The sequence below is a fragment of the Tribolium castaneum genome, chromosome 1 (genome assembly GCF_031307605.1).
Source record: "Tribolium castaneum strain GA2 chromosome 1, icTriCast1.1, whole genome shotgun sequence".
NCBI lineage: Eukaryota > Metazoa > Arthropoda > Insecta > Coleoptera > Tenebrionidae > Tribolium > Tribolium castaneum.
This window is the reverse complement of record NC_087394.1, coordinates 3,278,423-3,300,095: the sequence shown is the minus strand read 5'-3', so window position 1 is coordinate 3,300,095 and position 21,673 is coordinate 3,278,423. Positions and strand designations below refer to the sequence as shown.

Here is a 21,673-nt window from a genome sequence, read left to right as displayed (position 1 = left end):
AGGTGGTTTTGCACACGGAACTCGAGCGCAAACTCCCTAAAATGCTCCTGGAACGTGTTGACAAGTGCGAACTGATCGAATATCCCAACGATACCAAGTGCAAGCTGGGTTTCTTCGACTCCATCTTGCGCAAATGGTTCGGGAACCCGTTTTCGGACGAGGGTACGTCCACTTCCAGTTTTAATGTACATATTGCATGCTTTATTACACTTTGATGCTTAGTTTAAAGCTTGCAAAGGTTGAATAAGTGCACAAGAGTCGAGTTGTAGCATGTTTCTCTTACAGGGAGTCACCACAGACACAAGATCACAGCAAGATGGCGGCGTCATGGTAGGGCATGTTTGTTTATCCTTCACTTTTGACTATTTTCTTGCAATTTCTTTCTTCTTCATGTGTCTTTTGTTGCGAAACGGTGCTAATTCCGGTGTTTAAGGTTTGGACATGGCGATGGAAGGTGTCGAGGATTACGTTGTGAACGAACTCGACAAAACCAAGAGAAAGTTGAAGGAAATAACCACAGCTTTGGAGACACAGCAGCAGTTTTTGAGGCTGATTGTGCAAAAAATGGAAATTAAGACGGAAGCTGACGATGTTGACGAGGGGGTTTCCCCAAATGACCTTAAACCCATCACGGGACATGCGAGCAAGTGGACTTCGCCCAAAATCAGGAAGAAGTTGCGGTCGGTGGTCAGTTTCAACAATAAAGGCAGCAGCACTTAGGATTAGTTTGAAGTAATCAGCACTGTTGTTAGTTTTTGTTTTCTAATATTTTTAGCTGGAGTTTTTAAAGAAAGAGAGTTCATATTTTTCTAGGGGAAAAGACAACCGAATTATGACGTTCGTGTTAGATGTTTTTAATGTATTAATGATCTTGTGGCCGAAAGTATGATTATTTGAACAGTTGGGACCACTAGCTTCGCACTGAAGGATGTTTTAATTTAGTGGCTTTATTACTTGTTTATTCTCTGTCTTGTGTTAATTTTCAACTAATTTATTTATTGTTCTTCAGTTAAACACTACACTTATAAATGTGATAAAATGTAATTTTCTTTACGAAATATATGTTTACGTGTTTACTTACGTGTGGTTATTTCTACCCAAAACTTTAAGGCACGAAAAAAATCATCTAGAAAATTGGCGACGAAAATGCAAATTGATGGACTTTTTCTATTAATTAATTTTTTTGTGATTTTGGTGTTTAAGAATCAAATTCCTGCATTTTGAGGCTTTTGAATCTTAAAAAAAACTTTTACAAGTCAGCAAAACAATCCGTTGAGGTAAATTTTTGTGGCTCCTGGCGGCCTGTATCAGAACACGATTTAAACACTCTCATTAACAAGTCAGTTTATTAAATAATTATTAATTATATCAAAGGATAGCCTTGACTGAACACCAAAAAATTATTCAACGAAAAAAGTTTTATTCAATGCCATTGTCCGAGTTGAACGTCGAAACGAAGCTGATTCGTTTTGTGTCGGCTTCATACTTTTTCACAATTCTATGGAAAAGTGGTCTAAATCCTGGCGTTTTGACCTCAATGAGGGCCTCACCTCCTTTTCCAATAAACTCTAAAAAAATATTTGGCGGTTTTTTATCTTCGTACAGTTTAACATATTGCGAGAAAAGGGAAGCTTTTGCTAAACAAAAAGTTGCAAGGAACAGCTAAAAATTGTTATAATTAATTAAATAAAATACAGACTTAAAACTCACCCAGAAAAACCTCATATTGTGCTTAAATGAGGATAAAATGAACGCTGCATAAGTGTTTATAACTGTTTGACCATTTGGTGGATCATTAACTACGTACAAAAGGCTATTTATAGCGAAATACTTCTAACTTTAATGTTTATTGAGAATGTTTTATTCACAAATAAAAAAAACTAATAGTCGATATTTACATACAAATTTACAACATTTACGACAAGATGGGATTTCATTTATATTGATTTTATTATTGAATAACACTGGTTTCTTCTTAGGTATTTCAAAATATTGGTAGTTTATAACCATTTTATCGTTAATAGTTACTAAATAATTGATTAAAGTATACATATGGTGAAAATATTGCAGATATTACGTATGTATGCAAAATTTTCTCCAGTGCGAATGGCAAAATACTTCAGAGCTGGTATTTTTTAAGAAAAAAATTGACCACAACATTGTATAAAAATTTTATTATACATTTATTTATTTCTAAACAAACAGAAAGCTTCAAGTATTGAGACAAGCACTGTTGTAGTCTAAATAAATTTGAATTCTGGGGTGTGTTTTCTTCCATTTAAGAATTTTCCTCTGGCATTCGCACGTGAAGGGATTTCTCTTCATAGTATTGACTTTGGCGACGAAAGTTTTCGACACGTCTTCAGTCACACATTTCAATCGGTTGCCTTTCAAGTGAATCCTAAACCCTTTTTTACGCAAGTTGTCAAAATATTGAGGGTTTAAGCTGTTTGCAGGACTTTTGAGGAATGTTGAGTCACTAATAGTGGTAATCTCATTGTAATCCAAAAATATTCGGAAATGCAGGTTGAGATTTAAGTTTTTGAAAGCAAAAGGCGGCAAAGTTCTGATCTTGTTGTAACTCAAAAGTATTGTCTGAAGCTTCGGACAGTTGTGGAACCAATTCGGGTTGTATTCCGCCAATTGGTTATTGATGAGAGAAATTTTCGTAAGCTGTGTCATATCGTCAAAGGCATGTGACGCGATTTCAGAAATTTTGTTGTCTCTCAGGTTGAGATATTTCAGTTTTTCGCCTCTGAAAACACCATCCTCAATTTCAGTTAAAGTACCAACTGATACTTGGAACTCTTCCATATTTGAAGTACCAGCTAGAAGATTTTCACCCAACTCGTATATCTGGTTACGGAAAGTGAGTTTGTATGGTCTCATGCGGTGAATAGGTCCGATGTGTTTGTTGAGCAACTGATAAACAAACCCTGTTGTAATTTTGATTTCTTCAAAGCGCGTTCTTGGGATATAGTCAGAAAGACTGTGTTTTTGCAGATCGACTTTAACACTGTATACTAGAGATTCTTGATCTTTTCTCTTGTGGAACTCGACAAAAACTATCTCACGTTCTTCCTCCGTGGACAAACTGATAAAAAAAATTATTATCACTTAATGTAACCAAAATACCAACCTTAAGTTTTCTGATTCCTGGCTCACAGTTTCTGAATCCAGTTTTGTGGTTTTTGCATCTTCGACGTCAGTTGGAGGTAGTTTTGCTTTTTCACGCAAATAAATGTGATTAGCTACATTTTCTTCACTCTCATTAATTCCACTGTTTGTTTGTGGTTCCTTTAAATTGTCGATACTTTCGTTTTTTATTATGTCAGAAGTTTGAGAATATTTTTGCTTTGTTTTACTTTCTTTTGGTGTATTTTTATTCTTGCCATAACTCGCAATGGACTTTTGAACGTGATCCTTCATTTCAGTTGATGCTGGTTTTGTAGGATTATCTCCTTGACTTAGAGAATCAGATGAAATTTTAGGACGTTTTGTTCTACCTCTATTCTTGTCAAGACTATTAACTTTATCAACTGGTAATTTTTCAGGATTATCGTAATTTAGTTTGCTTGGTCCACCTTTATTCTTATCATTGTCATCAGTGACATCGCTTTCGTCATCTTCACTTGATACAGTTAGTTTATTTAACAGATTACTTTCATCATAACTACCAACAGCATTTGGATATATATTTCTTGCTAGTTCTGTGGGATAATCGTTGTAAACTTCAGTTGGATCGTTAGATGGAAGAGTAAAACGGTTTGGTCTCACTGTATTATTCTCTATTGATGATTTTGTAGGTTTCTTGATATGTGTTTTAACTGATAAAAGCTGAGGACGTTTTGGACTACTTTTATTCTTCTCATAGCTACTAATGGTCTTGGTGTAGTCACCTCTGACTTCTTTTATTGATAGTTCTGTAGGATCATTGTTTACTTCATTTGGTTTACCAGCCGGAAGACGATTTTTGTTTTTTGTACCAGAAAAAGGGGCAAGTTTTACAGGCGTTTTCTTCTTCACATTACTTGAGTCAATAGATGAAAGAAGAGTAGTTTTTAGTACAGCTTTCATATCATCACCACCAGAAGCATTTGGAAGATTATTTTTTGTGTTTTGTCGATCACCGGTATTAATATTTACATTTAGTGATTGCGTGTTTTCAATATTCACAGATGTGTGGTCAAATTTTCCACTTGAGACGTTTTTATTAGGACCACTGCCGATAGCGTTTGAAAGTGAATTGTTCTGTGCTGTTGGTTTTGAGTTGTTATTCGAATGGGAAATTGTCTGTCCATCACTATTGACATTTACATTTAATTTTTGGGCGTTTTCTACATTTACAGAAGTGTTAGAAGATTCTTTATTACTTTCACCACCTCGACCTTTATCAGTAGCACTACCAGTAGCATTAGAGAGGTTACTGTTCTTCGTGTTAAGTGTTTCCTTACCAGTGTTAATATTAAGATTTAAATTTTGAGAGTTTTCAATTTTAACAGAAGTGCCGTATGATTTTTTATTGTCTTGACTTGGTTTTGGTTCAAAAGGATTTGGACGGTTATTTCTCTCCTTATCAGCAGTTAAATTATCACCACTCCCAATGTTAATATTGGCTTGTAGTGATTGTGAGTTTTCGATATTAATTGATGTTTCACCACTTTCGTCACTTTCGTCACTTTCTTCACTTGACGTATTGTGGCGAAGAGGAGGTTTTTTGGTTTTGCTGTGTGATAGTTTTGTATGATTCTGTGATTTTTGTGTATTAGAAATTTTTATAGTTTCTTTAGTTTTATTGCCACTTGGAGGAGTACTTAGATTAGTGACAGACTCTTCTTTTTTTGGTTTTAGAGTAGTTGGGTGTGCGTAACTGTCTTTTTTGTTTGGTTTCAGAGTACTTGGGTGAGCGAAAAAGACTTCATCTTCTTTTGGTGGTGTTTTTTTATAGTCTTTTTTACTGTTTAGAGTAGTTACTTGCGAATCCATGAAATTATCATCTTTTTTCTTCACTGGAGGCTCTTGAAGGGATTTGTTACTTTCTTTATGGTCATTCAACATTGTAGTCTTACTAGGTAAAGTACTAACTTCTTGTACCATGTCAGTTATTGTATCAAATGTAGGTACTGTAGTATATTGAGAAGGAAAAATTTCTGTAATTTGCTCATTTTTATCATTAAGCACTGTATTAATTTCGAATGGCCGTAGAGTTGTTTGTATGTCACTGTCAATAGGTAGAGTACTACCCTCTGTCCTGCTGGAAAGAGTACTAACTTCAGGTGGAAATAGAGTATCTGTTTGTTCGGCTTTCGTAGAATTTATTTGTTTATGAAGTTTCGGCCGAAATATGGTTTCATTAGGTGAACTTGGAATATCATTGTCACCAGTTGGTTTTTCTGGGCCTTTGTCAACTTCTTGTTCTAGACTAGTGTTATCATTATCTATAGCATTTGGCATGGTACTAGATTCAGAAAATTGATGATCTTTTTCTGGTAAATCTGGTATTTCAAATGTATCGCTTGTTATAATGGTAGAATCAGATCCCTTTTCTTTCGGAGGTATACGGAGTTTAGGCCGAAAGATAGTAGTTCCATTTGGTTTAGGTTTAGGTCTAAGCGTTGCATCAGGTTGCAATGTGGAAAACGATATTTTTTCTGTAGTTTTATCTTCTGTAAAAGTAGGTGGAGTAGTTCTTTCAGTTGTTGCAAATGTTTCCTCTTGGTCTGTAGTGCCAAAATTTGGTATGGTACTAAACTCGAAATCTTGAAAGTCATCTTCTGAACGTTGAGGTACTGTAGATGATTTATTATCACATGGAGGTAAAGTACTGACTTCAGGTGGAAACATAATGCCTTGTTCTTCTTGATCTAACTTTTCGATTTCTTTTTCTTTTGGTGGTACGAGGAGTGCCGGTCGGAAAATAATGTTTTCACTGGGTTTTGGATTAGGTTTTACTGGTTTTTGTGGATTTGGAACTTTACTGTCCACATTTGGAATAGTACTATATTCGTAAAATTGAAAATCCTCTTCAGATGGTTGAAGCACAGTTGATGTTTCAGTTGGTTTAGTTGGCTTAGGCTGAGGTTTAGGTTTAGGCCGATATATTATTTCAGGTTGTGATGTAATATTTTCAATTGGTGGAGATGTTGAAAGTACATCAGAGCTAGTTAGTTCTTCTTCAGTGTCTCTAGATGTGGGTGGAGTACTTGTTTCGTGTTGACTGGAACTTAGATCTGTTTCACTTTGAATATTGTTAGGTATGGTACTAAATTCAGAAAACTGGAAATCTGTTTCTAGCAGTTGAAGTACTGTCGTTGCTTCATTGTCACGTGGGATATTAGGTAGAGTACTAACTTCAGGTGAAAATAGAATGCCTTGTTCTTCCTGATCTAACTTTTCGTTTTTCTTTTCTTTTGGTGGTACAGAAATTGCCGGTCGGAAAATAATGTTTTCACTAGGTTTTGGTTTAGGTTTTACTGGTTTCTGTGGATTTGAAACTTTACTGTCCACATTTGGAATAGTACTATATTCGTAAAATTGAAAATCCTCTTCAGATGATTGAAGCATAGTTGATGTTTCTGTTGGTTTAGTTGGCTCAGGTTGAGGTTTAGGTTTAGGCCGATATATTACTTCAGGTTGTGGTGTAGAATTTTCAATTGGTGGAGACGTTGAAACTACATCAGAGCTAGTTAGTTCTTCTTCAGTGTCTCTAGATGTAGGTAGAGTACTTATTTCGTCTTGACTTGAACTTAGATCTGTTTCACTTTGAATATTGTTAGGTATGGTACTGAATTCAGAAATCTGGAAATCTGTTTCTAGCAGTTGAAGTACTGTCGTTGCTTCATTGTCACGTGGAATATTAGGTAGAGTACTAACTTCAGGTGGAAATAGAATGCCTTGTTCTTCCTGATCTAACTTTTCGTTTTCTTTTTCTTTTGTTGGTATGGAAAGTGCCGGTCGGAAAATAATGTTTTCACTAGGTTTTGGTTTAGGTTTTACTGGTTTCTGTGGATTTGAAACTTTACTGTCCACATTTGGAATAGTACTATATTCGTAAAATTGAAAATCCTCTTCAGATGATTGAAGCATAGTTGATGTTTCTGTTGGTTTAGTTGGCTCAGGTTGAGGTTTAGGTTTAGGCCGATATATTACTTCAGGTTGTGGTGTAGAATTTTCAATTGGTGGAGACGTTGAAACTACATCAGAGCTAGTTAGTTCTTCTTCAGTGTCTCTAGATGTAGGTAGAGTACTTATTTCGTCTTGACTTGAACTTAGATCTGTTTCACTTTGAATATTGTTAGGTATGGTACTGAATTCAGAAATCTGGAAATCTGTTTCTAGCAGTTGAAGTACTGTCGTTGCTTCATTGTCACGTGGAATATTAGGTAGAGTACTAACTTCAGGTGGAAATAGAATGCCTTGTTCTTCCTGATCTAACTTTTCGTTTTCTTTTTCTTTTGTTGGTATGGAAAGTGCCGGTCGGAAAATAATGTTTTCACTAGGTTTTGGTTTAGGTTTTACTGGTTTTTGTGGATTTGGAACTTTACTGTCCACATTAGGAATAGTACTATATTCGTAAAATTGAAGATCCTCTTCAGATGGTTGAAGCACAGTTGATGTTTCAGTTGGTTTAGTTGGCTTAGGCTGAGGTTTAGGTTTAGGCCGATATACTACTTCAGGATATGGTGTAGAATTTTCGATTGGTGGAGACGTTGAAGCTACATCAGAGCTAGTTAGTTCTTCTTCAGTGTCTCTAGTTGTAGGTGGAGTACTTATTTCGTCTTGACTTGAACTTAGATCTGTTTCACTTTGAATATTGTTAGGTATGGTACTGAATTCAGAAAACTGGAAATCTGTTTCTAGCAGTTGAAGAACTGTCGTTGCTTCATTGTCACGTGGAATATTAGGTAGAGTACTAACCTCAGGTGGAAATAGAATGCCTTGTTCTTCCTGATCTAACTTTTCATTTTCCTTTTCTTTTGTTGGTATGGAAAGTGCCGGTCGGAAAATAATGTTTTTACTAGGTTTTGGTTTAGGTTTTACTGGTTTTTGTGGATTTGGAACTTTACTGTCCACATTAGGAATAGTACTATATTCGTAAAATTGAAGATCCTCTTCAGATGGTTGAAGCACAGTTGATGTTTCAGTTGGTTTAGTTGGCTTAGGCTGAGGTTTAGGTTTAGGTCGATATATTACTTCAAGTTGTGGTGTAGAATTTTCAATAGGTGGCGACGTTAAAACTACATCAGTACTAGTCAGTTCTTCTTCAGTATCTCTAGATGAGGGTGGAGTACTTGTTTCGTGTTGACCTGAACTTAGTTCTGTTTCACTTTGAATGGTACTATACTCAGAAAATTGGACACCTTTCTCTGGTAGTTGAAGTACTGTCGTTGCTTCATTATCACATGGGATGTTAGCTAAAGTACTAACTTCAGGTGAAAATAGAATGTTTCTTTCTTCCTCTTTTAACTTTTCGGGATCTGGTTCCTCTTGTGGTAAATACAGCGGAGGTCGGAAGATAGTACTGTTACTTAGATTTGGTTTAGGTTTAGGCCGATATATCACTTCAGGTTTAGAACTAGGTTGTGTTGTGAAACTTTCAGTTTTGGGTGGCAAGGCTGTTAAACTATCAGTTACACTATCATCGCTAAGTACTATTTCAGTTGGATTCATTTCTGGAGGTGCACTAGGTTCAAGTAAGTTATCGTTGTCTGTATATGTGGGTGGAGTACTTTTTTCAGGTGGCACAAAAGTACTTACTTTATCCAGATTGGGGACAGTACTGTATTCGACAAATTGAGAATCTTCTTCCGGGAGTTGAGCAATTTTCTCAGTTGTTACGCTGGGTACAGTATTAACTCCAGGTAGAAGTTTAGGCTTGGGTTTAGGTTTAGGCCGGTATATTGAGTTAGGTTGAGAAACAGGTTGTGGGGTAGATGGCGAAAGCGTTACATTATCACTTTCTGTACTGTCTTCATTATTTTCATTATTCGATGGAGTACTGTTAGGAGGTACTAAAGTAACATCCTTGTCCAAATGCTCTTTATCGTCTATATTATTTGGCACGGTACTAAATTCGTTAAATTGAATATCTTCGTAAAACGGTTTCAAAGTTGTGTTATTTTTCAATAAATCATAAGGAAGAGTACTAGTTTCAACCAAAAAATCAAAATCTTTCTCTGGTGTACTTGGTTCGTTTTCAATATTTTTTGCTGGTGGTGTACTAACTCCTGGTGTACTTTGATTCAACTTATCGTCAGTTCGATTTTGTAATATTGGGATTTTAGGTCTAAATATGATATCAGGGTTATCTGGAGAAACAGGTTTGGGTGGACTAATTTGTGGTTTATTTTCTTGCGATGGTCGATAAATGGGAGAATCTTCTTGACTTTGAAGATCATTGAAAGTACTTTCTTCATCTGGTAAAGTTGTAGGTAATACAGTGTTTTGATTTTCGGTTTCATCCATATTATTGGGTAAGGTACTAGCTTCAACAAATTGGGAATCTGTTCTTTCTTCAGATGTGTCACTAAATGGCGTACTAGCTTCTGCAGAAAAATCTGGTGTGATGTTTCCTTTTTCTAGATTTACTTCACTTGGTGGAGTACTATACTGAGGTGAGAAAAACTCATCTGGAATTTTTTGATCCTTATCAGGTTCAGCAACATTTTTTGGTGTATGTATTTTCGGTCTAAATATAGAAACAGGTCGAGATTCTGAGCTTGGCGTTGAGTTTTCAAGATTCAAAGACGTAGTTTCTTCACGCCAATCTGTATCTTTGTCACTCGGTTTTGTAGTATCTTTGAAAATAGTGGTGTGTTCTTGTGGTGGTGGAAGTTCTGTAAAATATTCTTCTTCTTGTTTATCATTAGGCAAAGTAGAGGTTTCCACAAAAACATCAGAATCATCTGCCGTTTGAAGTGTAGTGGGTTCACTTTCAGAATCTTGATTTGGTGGAGTCGTGAAAACAGATGAAAAATAAACCTCTGGATTTTGATTTTTGTTATCAAAATTTGTAGAATTTTTAGGTGCATAAACTTTTGGCCTAAATATCGAACTTGGTGGTCGTATTTTAGGTGTACTAACAAGACTCTCTTCTTGATTTTCTTCATTATTAATTAAATTCGTAGATACAGTACTAATTTCAACGCTCAAAGACGTAGTTTTTTCATCCAAACCTGGTGCTTTATCACTATCTTTATTACTCGGTCTTGTACTATCTTCGTAAAATGTGTTGTCTTCTTGTGGTGGTGAAAATTCTATAAAATATCCTTCTTCTTGTCTGTCATTAGGCAAAGTACTAGCTTCCACATAAAAATCAGAATCATCTGCTGATTGAAGTGTAGTGGGTTCATTTTCAGAATTTTTTTGATTTGGTGGAGTGGTAAACACAGAAGGGATATCAATATCTGGATTATCATGATACTTATCAGGTTCAGTAAAATTCTTCGGTACTTGAATTTTTGGCCGAAATATAGAACTTTGATCATCAGTACTGACTGGATTCCTAGTGCTAATTTCAAAATTTAAAGATGTAGTTTCTTCATTCAAACTAGGTATTGTGCTAGTATCTTTGAAAAATTCTGGTGGTGGAATTTCAGTAGGTATTTCTTCTTCTCCTTTATCAGTTAGCAAAGTGGTGGGTTCATTTGGTGGAGTTGTAAACACAGAAGAAAAATAAACATCTGGATGTTCCTGTTTCGTATCAGGTTTAGTAAAATTTTTCGGTGAAAAAATTTTAGGCCTAAATATGGAACTTGGTTTCGAGATTTTAGATTCACCAGCTGGAACCTCCTTATTCGTGGGTGGTTCTGTTAATACTTCTACTTCTGATTTGTCGCTAGACAAAGTACTATCTTCCAAATTACTCGTCTGAGGTGTAGTGATTTTACTGTCAGAATTTGGTGGAGTACTAACCTGAGGTGAGAAAAGAACATCTGAAGATTGCTGGTTTTTATCTTCTGGATTCGTTGGTAGAGTACTACTTTCAAGAAACACAGATGTATCGTCTTCAATCAAACTTGGTTCATTGTTACTTGCTTTATCACTTGGTATTGTACTAGCTCTCACAAATTTATCTTCCTCCGGTGGTAGAGGTACTGTCGTTTTTTCATTTGGTAAAGTACTGGCTTCGACGGAAAAATCTATATCATTTTCTGATTTTGGCGAAAGCTTGTCAGAATTTGTATGACTATCGTTTTGTGGTTTGTGTGGTTTAGGCCGAAATATATTATTTTGACAAGGAGTAGTACTTTCAGGCGGCTTTGGCCGAAAAATAGAATTGGATGGGTTTTGTGGTCGTTCAATAGTACCATGGTTTTCTTTGATTTGAAGTGGTGTTGTAATATCAGAAGTGGTTTCTTCAGCAGTGGGTAGAGTAGATAGTAAACCAGTACGATCGTGGTCCACAGATGGTACTGTACTAAATGTAACAAACTGGAGATCGTTTTCTGGTAACTGTGGTACTAGGGAAGCATTATCTTTATCTGTGTTGTTAGACAAAGTACTGGTTTCTAGTGGAGAATATGTTTTTTTCCCCGGTTTGTTACTAAATGGATTATGGTTTTCTGATGGTTGCACTTTTTCTGGTTTAGGATGTGGTCTAAAAATACCATTTTGTTTTGGTTTAGATTCGGGTCGAAGCATATTATCATCTTTCTCTTTTGAATTAAGATCAGTTGTGGATTCTTCTGACGACTCTAATGATTCATTTGTTGCATCACCTGTACTAGATTTTTCATCGCTGGCATCGGTAACTGTAGTACTAACTTTAGAAGATACAACAATGTGATGTTGATACGTAAGTGGTTTATTAGTAACTGGTGATACGGCATCCTCAGGAACTTCTTCCAATGAATGTGCTTCTGTAGATGCTTCTTGGTCATCTGTGTTGCTAGCTAAAGTACTAGCTTCTAGTAGAAAATCAGGTTTTTTTCCTCCTTTATTACTAAATGGATTACGGTCATCTGATGAGATTTCTTGGTTTTCTATATCTGTTGGTTGCACAGCTTCAGATTGTGGTCTAAAAATACCATTTGGTTGTCTAGGATGGGATTCAGGTGGAAGTTTAGTATCAGATGAAACATTATCTAAAGTACCATCGTCATCATCCTCTTCTGAATTGGAATCAGCAGAAGATTCCTCCGACGAACTTGTATCTAATGATTCATTTGTAACATCACCTTGAGTAATTTTTTTATCACTAGCATCTGTAGGTGGAGTACTAACTTTAGAAGTTGAAACAGTGTGATCTTCACTCGTAGTTGGTTTATTAATTGCTGGTAATTTGACAGACTGAAGAGCTTCCTTTGGTGAATATGCTACAGTAGATGCTTTTTCTTTATCTATGTGGCTGGATAAAGTACTGGCTTCTAGTGGAAAATCAGGTGTTTTTTCTCCTTTGTTACTAAATGGATTACGGTCATCTGATGGGATTTCTTGGTTTTCTGTATCTGTTGGTTGCACAGCTTGAGATTGTGGTCTAAAAATACCATTTGGTTGTCTACGATAGGATTCAGGTCGGAATGTAGTATCGGATGATACATTATCTAGAGTACCATCGTCATCGTCATCATCCTCTTCTGAATTGAAATCAGCAGAAGATTCCTCTGACGAACTCGTATCTGACGGTTCATTTGTTACATCACCTTGAGTAGATTTTTCATCGCTAGCATCAGTAGGTGGAGTACTAACTTTAGAAGTTGAAACAGTGTGATCTTCACTCGTAGTTGGTTTATTAATTGCTGGTAATTTGACAGACTGAAGAGCCTCCTTTGGTGAATATGCAACAGTAGATGCTTTTTTTTCATCTATGTGGCTAGGTAAAGTACTGGCTTCTAGTGGAAAATCAGGATTTTCCTTTGTGTTTTTGTCACTAAATGGAACATCTGTAGATGATGAGTTAAAAGGTTTAGGGCGAAATATGGTATCGAATGACAAAACTGGAGTTGTTTCTTTACCATCTTCATCATTCTTTAGAGTGGTAGATTTGTGTACTAAATTAGAATCAGTGACAGATTCTTGAGACGAGTTGGAATTATTAGTAGGTTTTTCCACCAAGTTGGAATCTAACGGTGGGGGTAACTCAGTTGGGCTTGCATCTATCGGAAAATCAGCATCAGATGAACAATTCTCGCCTTTCTTTTTATCCTTATCAACAATATTAATATCAATAACAATCTTCGTCTTATCTTGAGTTAAATCTTTGTAAAACTTTTGATGCACACAACTAAAATACAGTCACGCCAATTATGCAAAGACCTACAGTAGCACACGTACCCATTGTATGGATCTTGCTCATCACAAACAAAATTTCCTTCACAGGCAAAAATTTTTTTGCCATAAGCGAGAAAAATATTATTATTCTCGCAAAAAATAAACGTTTTACTAGTCACACATTTAATTCCTTTCGGACACAAAACTGACAATTCCCGATCTGTTAGCTCTCCAACACAGATGGAACATAGAATTGCTAATAGCTTAAAAAACGGTAAAAATTTCTACTCAAAACTCCTGATTAGGGTACGTACCAACACCGGGGATCTCATTGGAACTCATTGGTTGATCGGAACGGTGTGATTAGAAAAGTCGATTAAAAACGCGATATAAAACTTTAGTCAACCGAAAAATCAATAAGAATTTTATGCAAAATAATAAATTCTGGAACGGTAATTAATGCCATAAAAACAAGAAAACAATCGAGTCATAAAAGTTGATAAATAATATACATAACGACGAAAAGCTATCAAGAATAGGAACAAGTTCAAAAAAGTAATCCTAGTTACTAACTGAAAATGTTCGATGATTTTGTTTAAAAAAAACACTCTTTTTGCGAGTTTTTAAAAATTTGTCTAAAACACTTGGAATAATATCGAAGAGAATTTTTATGGATAATAAAACACAAATTTTTGTTCCGATAACTCGTTTATTAATCACTTTCTATTTTTAAATACTTTTTTAACTGCACCATTAGCTTTTCCCACCCAAACTCGCCAAAGCGATACAACAGGTACACAGTAACAGCAACCACAATCACAATAATAATAAACTTGATAATTTTCTTCTTGTAAAATTTAAGCGTATACTTAATCGCCCTCCATGGGTTCCAAAACCAGGAAAACGAAGTATCAGGTCGACTTAAACCAAAAATTAACCACACATTACCGAAAGGTTCCATACTTTGGTTTTGGTAGTCCTTGTGGTTCACGCCTTCCAAGTCCAGCTGGATTCCTTTCAGCTTCCTCCTTTGTCAACAATTCAAACTCTAGCTCAACACCACCTGCAAATACTTCCTTCCGGGTGCGAGTATCGACGTTTTTCAACGGCCACCAACCCCTAGTTCTGCGAATTTTGAACAGGTTTAGGACTGGAGCGTTAGGTTTGGTTAGAGCTGGTGAGCAATTTCGGAATAGACTTGCGCCTCGATGAAGCCTTGATAGTTCCAAAGTGACAACACCTAGGAAATCATCAGGGGAGAAAGCGTCGTTTTCCCACGCCTGGATCGTTAGTTTACAGGGGATTTTCTCTTCAATTTCTTCAAACACAGTTTTATGTTTTTGAACGATTTTGTTCTCAGTTGAAAGATACTGAAATGGGAAAATGAACCTCCAATTGAACATAGCTTCCCCTGATAAGATTCTATAGTGGACATCTGTGTACTGGGCTGTGTTTGGACCAGTAAGCCACCCTTTAACATAAACATCGGCTTTCTTCTCCCCTGTTAAGATATCTTTCTCTTCTAAAATAATCCCTTCGGCGTTCCACACAATGACCCTCAATTCGTACGAAACCGGTTTTCTTGGAGTTATGGTAACTTGCCGAGGAGTTGGAAAATCGGTTACTGGTAAAATATCAAGCCACAATTGTAATTTTCCCTAATAAAACACCCTAACTTTTGATGGTGAACATTTGGGCAAAAACCTGTTCAACTCCAGGCCTTTGGGGGTGAAACAACGACCTAGTCTCAACATGTTCCGGTACTAGGACGCACCCAACCAATGGTACTTCAGCCCAGCGCTTCAAAGCCAACAATGCCAAGGCTTGGTGTCTCAAATCCACATTCTCTGAAGCTACGACAAAAATTTTGCCAAAAAACTTTACCCAACTCACGATTATCCAAGAAAAATTCCTGTGGTCCTACAATTATCGACTTCTCCTTGTACTCCAAGTCGGGGATATTGTATTTCTTGCACAGATTTGCCAGAATTGTGCTTGGTTTTTGCTGGTCTCTCCATTGACAATAACCTACACTACAACTTTAAGCTAAGTGAAGTCCAAAATTGGGTTTTTACGTCAAGTAGTCTGCAGCTAAGCCACAATGACCACGGTGTTTGCTATAGAAACGATTTTCCAAGTCGATTTTCGTTTGCCCGATCAGATCGTCGGCACTAACAGCGTCCCAGTCCTTAACTGCAATTACCAAAGTGTGGTCTTGTGGAAAAATCCCATTAAACTCAAAACAACGGCCAAAAATCGGGTTAATTTGTCGTTTAATGCAGTTTTGCTTGTCGTTGATCACACTTTGGTTGAGAGTTAGGTGGAGGTAAGGGTCAGACTTGCCAGAGATGTCCTTTGGTCTTAAATTCAACCCTCGGACGCAATAAACCCTCAAAACGAAATTTATTGGGGTATTTGTGGGAAAGTCTTGGAAAATTCCACCTTGTAGAGGTAAACCAGTCGGTGTGACAAAATCGTCGCCGTTTAAAGGCCACTGATAGATTCTCAAAGCGCCCTTAAAAACCCCAGTCGTGTTGGCTTCATCGACGGCTTCGTCCCCAGTTCTCTTCCCTTTGTACATTTCAAAGGAGCGTAAAGTGTCACAAAAACCCTCAAATTCCGGCTGTTGCTCAAGCTCGTGAGAGTAGACCTCAAGAAATTTTTTTTAATACAGGCTAATTTTTTAGGGCCTTCATTAGAAGCTTTTTAACTTTTTTTTAACTAAATTATTTTCAAAATGGTTGAATTTTCGGAACTTTGAGAAATTTTAAATAGTAACTAGTTATTTATAGTGCATCTTTGAATTCGCCTTTGGAAACTGTGTAAAATGTACTGTAGTTGTTAGTACTAATTTGTCCTAGTTTTTAACGTAAGTCAATTTATTTTAAACAAATTTTTATTTGCAGGGGTTCATTTAAAATATCACTGATCGTGAGCCTTTTGCAACCAGTAAATTGTTTTTTTGCATTTAATAGCGAAAGTTTGAAGGGTCTTCTCAAATTTCCAGAAATGTTAACTGTCAAATTGTAAGGCTACTATGATTTTTTGAAAATGATGATTAAAAAATGTTTATAAAACAAATTTTTGAAATAAAATCATTATGTTTTTTCAATGGCAATCAAATAAACATCAATTTTTATGCACATTTTTATTAATTATAGTTATTATTATAATAATTATAATAATTATTAAAGAATCGCAAAAAACTGAATTTTAGCTTATTATTTACACTTTTAATCAAGTAAATTTTTCAAAATACGATAAAATTGTGCTATTAACTAAAAGAAATGTTCAATTTGTTCACCAATTTTATTCAAGAAGTTCAAAATTTAATGGCAGGCTGACTGAGTTACTATACATAATTCACTAAGTTATAATAAATCATAATTAAATAATAAAAGTTTTACTGCTTATTCAATAATAAACTAGCTAAAAACTAAAAAAAATATTGAACTTTGACAATTGTTGACCATTTTGCAAAGTCTATTTTATTAACTATAAAAATTATGAAGCAAAGTGATTTTTTTCAAAAACTGTAAGAGATAAGTATAAGACGTATTGAGAAAAGTTACCATAAATATCAATGTTCTTTCGGTTGCCGTTAAGAAAATAGAGTCGTTCCATTTGAAAAAACTGAGTATAGTAGTTCTTTGATAACTATTTTCGAAAAAATCATACTAGCCATGAGTTTTGACAGTTAACAATTTTTAAAAACTTTGGAAGACTCTTCAAACCTTCGGTTATCGAATGAAAAAAAAATCATTTATCGAAGAGTTCAAAGGCTGTGATATCTAAGACAAATAAAAAAAATAAAAATTTTAACAAAAAATTTGATATAACATCTCAAAAACTGTCAGATAAGTACAAACAACTTTTGCAAATTTTACTCATCTTGGAAAGGTGAACTCAAATATGTGGTTACTATTCAGAATTTCGAAGTTGGCTCCAATTTCTCGTAGTTTCAAAAATTCAGCTATTTTGAAAATAATTAAGTTGAACTTAAAATGGTCACTTTAGATCGTATACAAAATTTTAAAACTATATTGATTGTTAAAAAGTTTCTAGTGTAGGTCCTAAAAGAATCACCCTGTATGTTAACCGAAACGAAATATTTACTTTCAACTTGTACTTGTGACTCAGTGGTATTTTCCCTGTAAGAGGAGTTTCCTGAAAACAATTAAAAAGTCCAACACTAGCCACAAAATACCTCCAAGGAGGCGTAAAATTTTGTCCACCAGTCAAAATCGCTACTATCTTCAAGCTCCGGTTGTTCCAACTCTAGTGGTTTGGGTGGTGGTGGTTTTTTGCGCCTTCTGCAAGTCAAACAGTCGAAAAACTTCCGCCACTTGCTTTCTGACGTTAGTTTTTTCTCAAAATGGATTTTGGTTCCGGACTGAGCATCCAATTTTTGTATCAGTGACTCGATGGATTCGTTAAAATCAAGCGAATTTCTTCGCACAGTCATCAACTTTAAATGCCGTTCGTCGGTGGTTTGGGGTTGGTAGAAGAACATTTGCATTGGCATGATGTGCGTGCCAGCAAACACACTAATACCAAAATTTCGACTATCGTACATTTTTAAAGACAAAGTGGGGGCGTATTCCTCCTCTTCTGCAAAACTTGCTTCAATTGACTTGATCGGGTTTGTGAAGTTTAGGTGTTTTTTGGCATTTGCTAGAGTGTCGGAAGACACCAAATTGGTGCCAAGTTCGACCACAACCTTAGGTTTGGTGATTTGGGCCATTTGGACCTTTTTCAAGTCCCTGACTCCCCAAAAAACCACTTCGATTCGATGGCTGATCAAGTGTGGCTTGATTTCTGGTGGTATTTTGACGATTTGGTCACGACGTGTTTCTGCAGTTTTTGCCGTAACTTCAAGGAGTTCAGCGGCTGCCAAAATTTCGGCACTCACATCAAACACATTATGGACGCGATACCAAGTGAGTCTAAGAGGACCTGATCCTTGTTCCCCCTTAAGCGTTTTGATAATTGGTCTAAGAACACATTTGCCAATAACTTCGATTTGTTGCTAAAACCCTTGTTAAGTCCAAAATGAAAAAAGTTTGAACCTAATTATTACACACTCATCCTTGTCAAAAATTTCGATAAAGACACTTGGTGGATTAGCAGTGATAAAATCACGATTTCCATACAATTCTACATTTCTAAAAACGAGGGTTTGGTCCCAAACCGGGTTTAAGGTTTTTTGCAAAACTTGAGTTTCCTTAAACTGGGACGAGATAATAACGTGAACAAAAGGGTCAGAAAGACCACTTTTGTCCGACCCTGGGGTAAACCTCCCTTGGAAGATATGAACCCGGGCCTCAAAATGGTACATTTCTTGGGTTTTCAACGAACGGGGGATGGTTTCGTGTGAAAATGTAAAACCTTGAGGTTGGTAAGTGGTCAAATGTCGTGGTAAACCGATCCAGATGATGGCGTCCATTTTGCAAACACTTGTTATGATTTCGGGAAGTTCTTGAGAGTCTTCTGCTTGGAAATAAAACGGGCGTAATTTCCCACAATGAGTTCCTTTCTCTTCGTCAATTGTGGAGTGAAGAAAGTCTCGAGGTTGGAGGAACAAATATGCCACTCTTTTGGCACCATAGATCATCCATAAATAAATCAAAGGCCAATCTTCCAACTTGAAAAAATCATTACTAGACCAAGCAGAAGACGAAACTTACATCATCGACCAAACTTTCGATTTTGGTATAGATTTTTTCAACCTTCTGGAAGATTTTCTTCTTGTTTTGCTCGCCTGACACCGACTTTGCCACCACATTCACCGATTCCATCTCTTTCAGGCACATTTTGATCCGCCTTTGGTCGAGAAAAGTCTCCTCAGTGAGACTATAACTCGATACTATATCGAGATATTTTCCAGAGGCAAAAGAAATGAAATCGGCTGTCTCTAACAGGAGAGCTTCAGTCTGAGCACTTGCAATGTCATAGTCTTTGTTTTGGACAATATACTCGATTTTGTCTAACCTTGACTTCTACAATTTAGAAATTAGAACTATAAACTATGGTGTAGTTCTGTCCTCAAACCAAATCTTTCAATATTTTGCACAAAAAATTATAATTAAACATTCGTTTCCTAACATCAGGCAACGACAAAGTCACAAAAATGCAAGCTTTCTTCCCAGTTATGGGCAAGTAGCAGTAGTTTTTGTTCATTACTTTTGGTTTCATTGGTGGTGTGACCATCGCAGCGACTTTATCACCACTAGCCTCGCTCTGAAGAGGACCACAAGAAATCCGAAACGAGATCGCTTTATCCAAAAATTTCTTATTAATCATCGTGGCCTCAAAAATTGTAGCGTGCAAGACGAAATTTTCATATTTGAGGAACGTTTCTTCTTTTAGAAGAGGAGCTTCGGGGTAAATTGTGCTATGTTTGACTTCGTATTCTGCTATTTCGCCCAATAGGGAGGTCTGAAGTGCTAGAAGTACCTTGCCCAAGTAACCCTCCAAGTGATTGGGGGAGTAGAAATGAAGAAAAGCGGGCCCAAAATTGGGCAAAAAACCCTCTTCCTTATCATTTGAGATGCTTTTAAGGTTTAGGTAGCAAGTGGATCGTATGGTACCATCATGGTACAACTGGATTCGAAACCGTTGGCAAAGAGGAGGGAACAGTTCAGGTAGTACCAAACGTTCGTTCCAATTTGGAGCAATTGAACCCTTTTTGGTACTAGTTTTAACACTAACACCAGAAAAACAAATTTCGATGGTAGTACTTGGTGCGTTTTCCGCCCGTTTTAACTCCTGAATTGGGTTCTTTTTGACCAAATCAACACCTTTATAAACGTCAAAAATGAAAATCACTCGTTGCCTTTCTGTGGTAACTCCGCTTGGTAGGAAAAGGTTTCCTTCAATTTCGTTGGTATCCACAGTTGGGGGAATTTTGGGCATTTCACCTTTAGACAAAACACTGACGTCTAGTTTGAGGTACCCTCTGGTACCACCAGCATAGTCTTTGCTCGGGGCTGCGAGAATCGCCCATTTGTGGTACAACTGGTGGTCTGATGGTAAAATCAATACAAAAGAAAAGGTTTGGTGGTGAGTACCTTTCTGGAACCAGATGGTACCAACATCGAAAGACGTAAAACCGAGGATTTTGCGTTTGCGAATCACACTTCCAGGTTTGATAACTTTGATGGTAACTCTTTTATCAAGCATCTTGTCGAGAGTTGTGAGAAATTCGAATACAAAAAACTGGGAAAGGTTTAGGGACAGCATTTTGGTGGTCTTACCTCATTGTAATAGGGAGAGTCTGTGTTGTATTTGACTGCAGTGCATTTTTTCTGGTTGTCGATTTTAGTAACAACCACTGAATTCATGTTGGGCCAGAAGTAGTGGCGTCCTTCAATTATGGTAATATTTACCAGAAACGTTTGAAGCTTTTCGTGCATTTTGTCACTTTTTTTGACACAAACCGCTTACTTTCAAAATTTTCAGTCAGAATTGATCGAGTAACGCTGAACTCTTGGTTTCTTTACAGCGAGCTTTCGAAGAGTTGGGTTACCGTACAGTAGGTGGCTCTCCCTGTATCAAAATTACGAAACGAACTATTGAATTTTTGCGTTGTGTTAAGGCCACTAAGCAGCCGCAAGACAAGCCTTGGGGCTCCCTTATTTTGGTCAGATAATTCCCACTTATTAGCAAATAATTCCCCAGTGTCACGTTTTGTTTGCTAATTTTTGATTGTTTGTGGCGGACGCAATCGTTGCTGAAGTGTAAAAATTGTCGAAAAAATAACAATAACTTGGAAGATTTGTTGCCGTGTTAATGGCATGTGAATATGGTGATGAGGCGGCTTGTGAAATATTTTTTAAAATATGTATTCCGAAATTAATATTTAAATGACTTTATTAAATTCGTTGCCTTGGTGTTGCACCAGCGACCGTGAAGTTTGCACGGTTTTAAAAGAGGAAACTCATCAATTTAAAAATATTTTGGCTTAAATTATTTTTGGACAAGGATTTATAAAATAACCATTTTTTTGTCGAATTCTTCTCAAATTACGAATACATTCTTATGGAATAAATAATCGTAGACACATTAATGCAAGAATGCTGAGTAAAGTGTTCGCACTATATTTTGCGACACCTGGTCGAGAGAGCAAGAAAAAACAACCAACATTTTTCTTAATATTGTTAAAATAATAGCGTACAGTAGAATATGTCGAAACTTCTAACATTGAGCTTTTAATAAGCTCATTATAATTTAATTTTTCCGTTTCTTTATTTTCTAATTTTTTTTAAACGAATTAAATTAAAATAAAAACAGATTATTGGTATTTTATTACTGTCTTAATAAACAAACAATTTTTTTTGTTCTGAATTAATTGGCAAAAAAATTCGTATTTTAAAGCAAAAGTATGGATATTTGATAACAACGGATTTGTTTTCAATTATTTTTTCTGTTAGTATACAAAAAATGCCGACAAAATAAGACT

General features: G+C 36.2%; 3 protein-coding genes and 1 long non-coding RNA gene across 11 annotated transcripts in view; 1 reads left to right on the top strand and 3 right to left on the bottom strand.

The window, feature by feature from the left end:
- The window catches only part of TrpA1 (Transient receptor potential cation channel A1), a 37,686-nt gene extending 36,610 nt beyond the window's left edge, over nt 1–1,076 (top strand). For 6 of the 8 annotated variants that reach the window (XM_064356952.1, XM_064356957.1, XM_015978768.2 and 3 more), the window contains 3 exons: nt 3–162; nt 286–330; nt 434–1,076. In XM_064356952.1, coding sequence (XP_064213022.1) covers nt 3–162; nt 286–330; nt 434–720 — 492 coding nt within the window. In that variant the 3' untranslated portion in view covers nt 721–1,076. The remainder of the gene's footprint in view (nt 1–2; nt 163–285; nt 331–433) is intronic. The other 2 variants (XM_015978770.2, XM_015978771.2) reach the window with 1 other exon arrangement.
- Nucleotides 1,077–1,332: 256 nt separating this feature from the next.
- Nucleotides 1,333–1,825, bottom strand: LOC135266370 (uncharacterized). The gene is made up of 2 exons (XR_010334381.1): nt 1,711–1,825; nt 1,333–1,662 (listed from the first exon to the last, which is right to left on the bottom strand). It is a non-coding gene; the product is annotated as an uncharacterized LOC135266370 (long non-coding RNA).
- Nucleotides 1,826–2,178: 353 nt separating this feature from the next.
- Nucleotides 2,179–13,608, bottom strand: LOC103312507 (mucin-2-like). Its single transcript, XM_015978702.2, has 4 exons — nt 13,527–13,608; nt 13,276–13,475; nt 3,140–13,225; nt 2,179–3,094 (listed from the first exon to the last, which is right to left on the bottom strand). The coding sequence occupies exons 1-4, from the start codon at nt 13,542–13,544 to the stop codon at nt 2,212–2,214; spliced, it is 11,187 nt and encodes a 3,728-aa protein (XP_015834188.2). The 5' UTR covers nt 13,545–13,608; the 3' UTR covers nt 2,179–2,211.
- A 305-nt stretch (nt 13,609–13,913) lies between these two features.
- mfr (misfire) lies at nt 13,914–20,760 on the bottom strand. Its single transcript, XM_015978778.2, has 12 exons — nt 20,469–20,760; nt 20,283–20,430; nt 19,264–20,237; nt 18,900–19,211; nt 18,293–18,856; nt 17,420–18,241; nt 17,329–17,379; nt 15,288–15,862; nt 15,106–15,245; nt 14,917–15,065; nt 14,176–14,870; nt 13,914–14,132 (listed from the first exon to the last, which is right to left on the bottom strand). Exons 1-12 carry the CDS (start codon nt 20,625–20,627, stop codon nt 13,925–13,927), a joined length of 4,797 nt encoding a protein of 1,598 aa, XP_015834264.2. The 5' UTR covers nt 20,628–20,760; the 3' UTR covers nt 13,914–13,924.
- Nucleotides 20,761–21,673: the final 913 nt, after the last annotated feature.

Coding starts and splice junctions, on each gene's coding strand:
- LOC103312507 (XM_015978702.2), bottom strand. Junction 13,226..13,275: donor GAGCAAGATCCATACAATGG/GTACGTGTGCTA, acceptor ACTGTATTTTAG/TTGTGTGCATCAAAAGTTTT. Junction 3,095..3,139: donor CAGGAATCAGAAAACTTAAG/GTTGGTATTTTG, acceptor TTTTTTTATCAG/TTTGTCCACGGAGGAAGAAC.
- mfr (XM_015978778.2), bottom strand. CDS start 20,627: ATGCACGAAAAGCTTCAAACGTTTCTGGTAAATATTACCATAATTGAA. Junction 15,066..15,105: donor GGAATTTTTCTTGGATAATC/GTGAGTTGGGTA, acceptor TTTTTGTCGTAG/CTTCAGAGAATGTGGATTTG. Junction 14,871..14,916: donor AAAGGCCTGGAGTTGAACAG/GTTTTTGCCCAA, acceptor GTGTTTTATTAG/GGAAAATTACAATTGTGGCT.